Here is a 9,704-nt window from a genome sequence, read left to right on the forward strand (position 1 = left end):
GATCATACATCCTTGACTTTTAAGATTGAATAACTGCAACTTGCTGTTTGTCTTTAGTATCCTTTCACTTTCATAGAGACAGATAAGAATAAGTATATTTTTTTGTTGCGATATCACCCTTAAAACCGGTATTTTGCCGCCATGTGGTGATGCAATTGGATATGTTCTAGAACAATTTGAAAATTCAGATCCACGATTTTCCCTTGCTGGATTCCTGCAAAACTGGTTTCCTCTTAAAATGAATGACAGTAAGATAGGGACGGAAATAAAACAAAGACATGACCAAAACTTTGACTCATCCGTGAAGTTTACCGGTGATACACGTATCTTTCTGGACATTCTTCTCAAATTTGGGACCAATCTCTGTTCTGCTACAGTTCCTAGTCATGGGTCATAAATTCTCCTTCTAGACTAAAATACTTGTTTGTTTTAGCCTCTTTTGCTATCTTTGTTTTACCCTTGTAATTTTACCATTTATTTTTTTAAAGGTAGTTTTACCCTTCTTAGTTGTATAATTAGTTAACTTCTTGCCTCGTGCATGCACACTCTAAACTACTAAAGAAGTAACTCTAAACTAAAGAAGTACTCCCTCCGTTTCAAAATATAGTTCGTTTTGACTTTTCTAGATTCATAAATTTTGCTATGCACCTAGACATATATATTATATGTAAATATATAGCAAATATTATGAATCTACAAACACCAATACACCTACATTTTGAAACGGAGGGAGTAATTGGAGGTTACCTTAGTTTTTGTGCCCAATTCTAAAACAACAATTCTAAAACAAGGGAGTGTATATAGTTTTGCGGCATCTTTGTCTTTGATGGTACATCTCGCCCTCTGTTTGAGTGAACTATCTACTCCACTTAAGAATAGTTGTGTTCGGTGGTTCCCACAAAATTCAACGATTAATGGATCCAAACACACAACTGATGGACCTGAAGTAGCTAGGATTTTGAGGGAGCAGTTTTGCACTGATGTGGCAACTTAACCACTACACTATCAGCTAATAGTTGCTTGGTAAATTCCACAGAATTTGGTATGTGAGTACCAATGACCAACTGTTTGGTACAAACTACCAACATTTTACCAGATGTTAGGTAATTTATGCAACCAACTGGACCAGGACCACTACCATGGATAGTTTCGCAGAACAAAATCTGGTACAAACTGACTCCTTTTGCATATCATTTCTTAGTGGTAGAAAAAAGGCTATTAAAGAATCTGAGCATGCTCAGGCCGCAAAGTGAGTAGTACAACTCTCTCCAATAGGTAGTAACAAAGGAATTTCGTGGTGCACCATACAAGTGCAAGGGAACTTCCATTCTTCCCTCAACCAAAAAAAAAAAGAACTTTTATGTGATTCAAAACTCATAGTGGGATGAGCTCTATTGGCCCTGATCATCTGATTATGTGTCAGCAAAAATTTCAGTTTCCTTCTTTACTATATGCAGCTCGAGTCTCTTCCAAAGATGAATCGGCGTGTCCAGTCAGATACCACCAGCATCCTCGTGCGCCAGCTGATTTGTTTGCTGAATTCATTGAAGCAACAAGAGCATTAGACATGTTGCTGATGAATCAGAAATGTGGGGCACAAGTGTGGTAGCATGATCTACTTTGCTGTCACGGAAAGGGAAACACTTACGTCGCATACACGGAGTACCAGAGCCACTGAGTGCTGTGGCCAATGGAGATCCAGTCTCCGGGGAGCTGTGCGGCAGTTTGCTCACCTCCTAGTGGGGCGAATTGGCCCAGATGCCGGTACCTGGAGGATTAACAAAGTAATAGAATCAGATTCTGAAAAAGAAAAGTGAACACTTTTAGAGCTATGTTGTGGCGACGTATGGTCAGTGTTAGCCTAAACAGTAAAAATAAACAGTGCCTACCATTTAGCTATTTATTCGGACTAAATGGCTATTTAAACGGATTAAACGGTCACTAAACGGGGTAAACGGCTGATTAAACAGACACGACTGGCCATTGTGTAGCGTTTGTGTACACGGGCTAAACGGCCATGTAGGCAAACAGTGAGTATGGTACACAGCAATTGGATCAGAACGAAGACCATGAAATGGATTTATGGAAACATCGAGCAAACGAGTGATGGAATAGGAACCTGAAAGGACGGAAGCGATGGCGGCCTTCTCCCCTGATGCGGATAGGGCCTTCAGGATGTTCTTCAGCATCCTTCATCTTGTTAAAACACCTAGCAAGATATTGCCCTTGCTGCGAAGCCACCTAGCAGAAAAAACAAACAAGCTAGTTTAAAAAATTTGGACACAAGAAGTGTGCTTAAACCAAATTTGCTACTTCAAAACTGTTGAATCAATTATAATCTGAAGAAGAAAAAATAACAACCTGAGCAGTTGCAGGTAGGAATTTGACTTGCGAGTCCACCAGTGAAAGAGCCTTCTTGAATTCTTCAATATTCAGCTCCACAGATTCCTTCTCAGCATCTCCTTTGGCACTCCTCACTAAATCGGCAATACCATTCATTTGCTTGCTCTTAAGGTAGAGCTGCACTTGTGGGTATCTAACATAAATATCATCCAATACATCTTGAATCTCTTTGACAGTCAAGGTTCCAGACTTATCTTTATCTGCAACTCTGAATATTTCTGCAATATCTTCCTGCAAGCATTATTACACATAATGATCAATAAGTACCTAAATTCAAATAACAGTCGAGCAAAATATCTATGGTTAGTTGGCTTAAAGCTGTATTACAGATACTCAATGCTAGCCAACTGTAAAACCAATATGCCGAGTTAAATTATCTAAGTACTGACCGCATGTCCATATGTGATGATAATGATCAAGTGAACTAATGTCATTTATGGGGTTTTTTTTTTAAAAAAAATGTCATTCATGGGTACTCCTACTGAGACATTAGCTTCTACTTAGGGAATATATTTTTCAGAAGATTTTGCTCCTTATGAGTCAATGGACAAAATCTAAGGAATGCTAGCAATATAAGTCTTTTTTTTGAAAAGCAGTAACAAAATTCATATGGGTTTGCGATTAAACAAGATTGCAATATAGTCATATGAGAGAATAGCTACGTAAATGACTCTTCTCTTGTTCGATAGAACCTTTCTCTGATGGAGATCAACAGGAAATCAGGCAGACCATTAACAAACAACAGAACAAGTAATGGGTTTCCATTACATACCATTACTCTCCTCTGGTTTATTGTAGCACAATCACCAATTGCATAGACATCATCACATTCACGGACCCTAAGCCACTCATCAGTGGCTAAGACACGCCTATTCCCCTGTATATGCAGAGATATTATTAGTCAGCTAACTTAATTGCAGCACAAAACTAAATCAACTCCGAGTTTATGTCTACCTGGCCAATTTGTTTCATGAATTCCACAATGAATGGACGAGTTCCAATACCAGTCGACCAGACAGCCATTCCATAAGGAACTGAGATGTCCCCAGTTGCAGGATTTTGCATGGTAATCGCATCCTTAGAGACCTTCACAACTTTGTATCCTGTTTTTACATCAATGCCATCCCTTCCAAACTTATCCTCAGCAAAGTTTGTTATCCTCTTGTCAAACCTTTAGGAAATGCAGGCAATCATTAGTCCAGGAAGTGATGTTACTCAAACATAAAATTTTTAGGAAAAAACATTACGGGGATATAGCCTTACATGGTCAGTATGTGATCAGCAGCTTCGATCAATGATATCTTGACAAGGTGCTGAACTGAGGGATAAAGCTTGGATAAGTCTTCAGTAACAAAATCATGCAAAGATGCTGCAAATTCCACTCCAGTAGGTCCACCACCGACAACAACAAAATGAAGGTTCTTCTTCCTCTCTTCTTCATCCAGGAAGGGGAGGCTTGCCCTCTCAAAGCAGTCCATCACACTCCGCCTGATCTTTTGAGCATCCTCAACTTCCTGCGATTAAAGGAGGATAAAATGAGCAAAGCAATATGACGCTACAGACCTAAGTACCTAACATCTCACATATATTCAGAAATCATGTCATAAACTCGTAGTGGAAGCTCATAGTGGAAGGTTACCTTCAAGAAGTGGCAATTCTCGACCACACCAGGAGTATTGAATGTATTCGTCCTAGCTCCGACAGCTACCACAAGATAGTCATAGTCAACCAAGAACTCACCATTCCCATCAAGATTTGTCCCAATATTCGAGCGGCAATGGATTTTCTTGTTCCGTGGATCAATCTTGAAGCATTCTGCTTCCCAAAATTTGATTTCTCCACCTTTCTGTTATGCATAACAGACAAAAGCACGAATTTTAGTCTATTGGAAACAGATGCAGACATCTAACTAAAGTAGTGCTCAGTATTTGTAATAATTCAAACATGAATTTGTTGATCCCTTGATACAAGAAGAAAAGGAAAAAGGAAATATGGCTGCTCCCAAGTGTGTCAAAACTTGCAACTTCTTGTATGAGTGGGACTCAATTCGTGAGATGCAAGACACTAATGTCAGGAAGATGCGAAACTTAATTGGTACATGGTCGAAAAATAAAGCATCCTAGTGCTTACAGTAAACAGTGTTCAATGGGAAAAATAATCCATGCTGCCACTAAAAAACAAAAAACAATTCAATCTGGCACGAAAGCAGAAACTTTTAGTTATGTAATGCTACATTGCACTGATACAGTGATATTGTTACTGAATACTGAAAATTGTCAGCTGATACATTGTTATATTGCTCTTATCTGAAAAACAATACTAATCAATCCTATATTAAGGAAGAACTGGACCCGGAATTGACTAATGGCTCTATTGAAATATAGATGATAGAAGTAGACACAATGGAAGTGCAAGCATAAGAGTAAAGGACCCCCAGAAATTCTGCAAAACAGCATACCTTCTCCAAAACCCTACGAATTGGCTCAACAATGCTCCTTGGCTCAACTGTTCCAGATGTGACACTTGGGAGCAATGGCGTAAACGCAAAGTAGTTCCGAGGAGATATGACCTGCACGTCATACAATCTGCTGTCGAGATTCCTCAGGAATGTGGTGCCGCCCCAACCAGTCCCAAGCACCACGACTTTTTTCCTCTGAGGAAGCTGGGGCTTCCCAACAGCAGCATCTGATCCGGAGTCCGCATACGCGACTAGGCCTCCACTACTGCAAATTCAGCAACTTAGTGAGGAATCGTCCAATCGACTTGAGAAGGACTCATGATGTGACTGATTTTATCAGGTTGCAGCATTGTTCGGTCATCTTAGAGAACCTAATATTTATGTTATAATAAATTGAAGCCACCTAATTATCTGTCGACTATTTGAAGAAACAGGATAGCATGGAGCAGGCCTTGACAAAAATACATAACAAGGTTTTTCTTTGCGTTCTAATGCTATTCAAAGAAAAACAACTGTTCTACGTTCTGATGTTCCATTTTGCCAAACAAGCGTATTACAAGGAGATACCTTTCGTTTTACTCAGGACTCTGAAGAAAAAGGGAAAGCATAGTACTTTATAACAAACAGTAACATGTTCCATCCATGTTAGTTGGCACATGAGGACTCCCAACATGTTTCTAGTCTCGGTTTGTTGCCGTACCATAACGATCTCGCCTTTAATTAATTAAATATTGAAAACGCACAAGCACAGGTATGGAACAAGGAGATGCTGAAACATGCCTAGTGGTGGTGCTACGGAACGGAGAGATCAAAGCCAGTTTTTTCTTGCTGGTCAAATGGGCTGCCAACGTTGAACACTCAGACCTTTCTCGCTACGATGTAGGGAGGGACACGCTGGCTCTACATGGAGTGGAGAAATCAAAGAGGAGGTCCCTTTCTTCTAGGCCACATGGAGCGCCGCGGAATGTTCATACGAAGAGTCCACAGCGACCGACCGACGTGGGGACGCCTCAGATTTGCAAATCAGGTAGGTTGGGAAACCCTTTTTTTTTCGATTTTTTTTGGCTGATCTAACATTCATGGAAAAGGACTACTGTAGCCAACGCAACGCATGTGAAAGCAAAATCGAACAAGGCGGCCGTCGAGATTTCACTTTCGGCGGAGGTAAGAAGAAAGGCGGCAAATTTATGCTCCTACAAGATCTGCGGGGACTGAAATGGGCAGAAACTACGGGGTGAACGGAACAAAAGGCAGAGCTGCAGGTAACTACAGGGGCTCCGGAGCAGAATTGCGCGCAGGAGGTCGCAAGATCCCCGTGGTGGACCCCGATTTCGACTTGGTAACGCAGGAGGCAAAGGCAGCGCCGACCACGGGAGCAGACTCGTGTGGTTGAAGAGAAAGCAGAGGCGGTTACAAAGAGAGGCGATGGGAGGAGGAAGAGGAGAAGCGAGGGAGAAGGGTTCGTCGATGAGCAGGGAGGAGGAGGAGCAGCAGCAGCTGCAGGGTATTACCTCGCGGCCGCGACGAGGAGGAGGAGGTTGGAGACGCCGGGGCGGCGGCGGGCGCCGGACGCGCCGTCCCACAGGAAGGCCGCCCACTTCATGGTCACCTGCCCTGTTCCTCGGGCCGCTGGCTTCTTTGCGTGCTCCGGTGATGTTGGAAGCAACAGCCGAGCAGAACCACTTTGGCGGGCGGAGGGATGGAGAAGGACGGAGGATGGCCGGCGCCCCTTTATACCGGGACGACTCGTAGCTTCTTCCACCGATCTGCCCAACTGATCGATCTCCCAGTCCAACCTCGCCACCCCTTTTCTTTTCTTTTCTCCCTTGTGCTCGTGGCTGGCGGCGAACGGGACGGGACGGCGCCGTGCTCCGCTGTCGCCGCGAGCTGACGGGGTTGGTGACTGGCCGGTGGGCCCGCATCTGGAGGAGGACTAGGTGGTTCGCCGGTTCGGCGGGGGGACACGTGGTGCGCATGCTAAAGCGAACCAGCCAGGCCGCCTGCTAGGCTGCTGCTAGGGGCCGGGCCCGGGCGTCACGTCATGTGCGTGGGGCCCGGCCCGTTCGGCGCTTTTCGCGTCCTTTTTCCTGCTTGGTTGGTGCAGGAGGATCGCAAAGATTTCGGCCAAATCTTCGCAATGTTTTCTTAGCTGTATTCCGAAGATTTTTCTTTAACCTATACTCCCTCCGTCCACGAGGACTTTTATCAAAAATATTCTTAGTAATATACCAAGAAATAATTGCATAAAGAAGGGTATGGAGCCAATCAAATACTACTCTTGAATAGATGCTACTTTTCAGATTCCAATACATTTGCATGACGCGAGGATTTTAGGACTAAATAAATAGCGTGGTCTTCGATTATCTCTATTAATTAGGAATAATATAGTCATTTTGTACTTAGTAATGTAAACAGTTTTTAGGGGGCGGACGAGTATAAAGAAACGAGGAAAGGATGACGGAATTTAGGGGGCGGCGATGTGGTTGGCGACGTGCGTGATCTCGACCATCCGTGGCCGTGGATCCCGAGACGCAGACGGCGGTGGTGGTGTTCGAGCATGACTTGTCTCCCAAGAAGGAGGGAGGCATATTCCGTTGCATCGGGCGAAGGTGGGAGCATGGCAGCGAATAAACAAAGCTTGCTAGGCTGCCAGGTACTCGTGCCGTAGTCCGTCCGTAGGTGGCGTGCCTGGCCAGCGAAGCCAAGCAAACGTAGGTGGCTGGCGGGTGGGCCCCGTCTGGCCTGGCGTTGAACGCTCGTTTGTTCGGGCTCGTTAGTTGGTCGAGCACGTGGACATCGATCGATGCCTGCTTCTTGTGCTGCCCCAAGAAGAAGAGGAGGAGGGCGTGTCGGTGCGCGTGGACAGCGAGGAACCAACGGAGGAGCATCCACGGCGAGAGCACGCCCAACCAACCGAGAAAAAAAGAAGATGGACGTTTGGTACACCGGCCATGGCATGCGGGTGGTCTCGCGGATCCCATGTCCTACTCGAGGAAGGAACTGTCTGCCTGACGCGCGCAAACACGACGGGCGCTGGCGTGGCCCAAACGACGAGCACTGACGGTGGCGGCCCACTCGCTTCGTGCCCGGCCTGCTCTGCTCTTCGATTGCTGCTGCTGCACACGGCAGGCAGGCCGTCAACACGCGCGCTGGGGGCCGCGACTCCCGTCTTCTATCATCAGGCCGCCCGCTTTTTACGGCCCGTCCGTCCGTGCCAGGGCCGCCGGCCCAACAGAAACAGTATTTCGATTTCGATCTAATTTATTTATTTATCTCGGCCCACCACTGCCTTGGCTACCGTCCGACGTTGAAACGATTATCGCGATCAACGTGCACTCCAAATGTGTCAGTGAGCAGGGATGACAATGGATACCTAAAATCTAAAAGCCGATGGATTTTTACTATCTATTAGGTATGGATTTAGGTCAATTTTCTTACCTATGGGTCTGGAGGTTTGTTAATAGGTATAAAATTCTACCTGGTTTCAAGGAACGGATTTGTTCCTCAATATCCGAACCTCTAAACCTATGAATTTGTTTAAACCCGTTCCAACCTAGTGCAATTATCATTTTACTTTGTGAATTTGTAATAAACTTAATATCCCTTATTCTTTCACTTCTTATTTTGGTGAACTCTAAATATTTTGGTGGCGGGTATGGCTTTTGTTGCTTTGTTGATGTATTATCCATGTATATATATGATGGATTGGTAACTTTATATGGTGTTATAATCTCTTGAATAAGAACTTGGTATTTATATTTATATTTTCTCTAATATTTTTTAGTGAACAATGAATTTTTTCCTCATCATGTATTTTTTACACTATAAACTTAATGTTTGTTATATTGAACTTGTTGATTATTATAAAAACTACTACCTCCGTTCCAAAATATAGCTATTTTTAGATTTTTTTTTCAAGTCAAATCTTTTAAACTTTGACCTAGATGGTAAAAAAACTCATAAAGATTGACAACATAAAAATAATATTAGTTTATTCATAATGAAACCAACTATCGTAATTTTTTATATTTAAAAGTAATTATTTTTAGAGATATTATTGGTCAAAGATGAAAATGTTTGACTTTGACCAAGTCAAAAAGTTGATATATTTTGGGACAAAGGTAGTAGCACAGTAAGGTGTAGACCCAAGGATGATCCGTGAGTACCGTTAACCCGATGGGTACGGGTTTGGGCAAAATTTTTACCCCACCACGGGTATGGCTTTTATAATGGATTTGAATATTTTTTATGGATTTGGGTTTCGGACACAGTAGGTTTAGACTCGTTGCCATCCCTAGTCGTGAGTCGAGACACACACCACACCCCCCCCCCCCCCCGCACGTGGCGAAGTCAGGAAATAAACTTATAAATATCACCTGATTAAGGAGCGGAGGAAGACTTAGCGCCATGACCCTAGGCGTTGGGCTGTTTTTTTCGTACCGTAGCAAAGGGGTCCAACCGAGCTGGTCCAATCAGCCCATGGAGTGGCCCTAGACGTGGGCCGGCTCAGCTCCACCCCCTCCCTGATAGATGTATCTACAATTCTTCTTTCTGAAAACAAGTTTGCTAGTGATCCCATTGTCAGTGTTTTACCGTCATGCCCACCAAAGGATATTCCCGAGATGGTGAGTTTATAGGTAGGGTGTCGTCAAGATCAGGAATTTGAAGGTGCAATGAACACAAAATTTAGACAGGTTCGGGCCCCCGAGAGCGTAATACCCTACGTTCTGTGTGGTTTGTATTGCCTTAGGTGGTGATCGGGTGATCTTTTGTTTGAATGGGGTCCATGTCCTTCCTTATGTAGTCTAGGGGGACAGGGTTACATAGAAGTCCTAGTCAGATA

The 9,704-nt window shown here is 43.7% G+C and overlaps 1 protein-coding gene across 1 annotated transcript; it reads right to left on the reverse strand.

Moving 5' to 3' along the window:
* Window positions 1–1,144: 1,144 nt before the first annotated feature.
* Window positions 1,145–6,728, reverse strand: LOC112897920 (external alternative NAD(P)H-ubiquinone oxidoreductase B2, mitochondrial-like). The gene is made up of 10 exons (XM_025966324.1): window positions 6,373–6,728; window positions 4,862–5,126; window positions 4,043–4,249; window positions 3,667–3,917; window positions 3,358–3,574; window positions 3,176–3,280; window positions 2,362–2,634; window positions 2,120–2,241; window positions 1,649–1,768; window positions 1,145–1,535 (listed from the first exon to the last, which is right to left on the reverse strand). The coding sequence occupies exons 1-10, from the start codon at window positions 6,462–6,464 to the stop codon at window positions 1,448–1,450; spliced, it is 1,740 nt and encodes a 579-aa protein (XP_025822109.1). The 5' UTR covers window positions 6,465–6,728; the 3' UTR covers window positions 1,145–1,447.
* Window positions 6,729–9,704: the final 2,976 nt, after the last annotated feature.

This window comes from Panicum hallii, chromosome 6, assembly GCF_002211085.1.
Source record: "Panicum hallii strain FIL2 chromosome 6, PHallii_v3.1, whole genome shotgun sequence".
Taxonomy (NCBI): domain Eukaryota; kingdom Viridiplantae; phylum Streptophyta; class Magnoliopsida; order Poales; family Poaceae; genus Panicum; species Panicum hallii.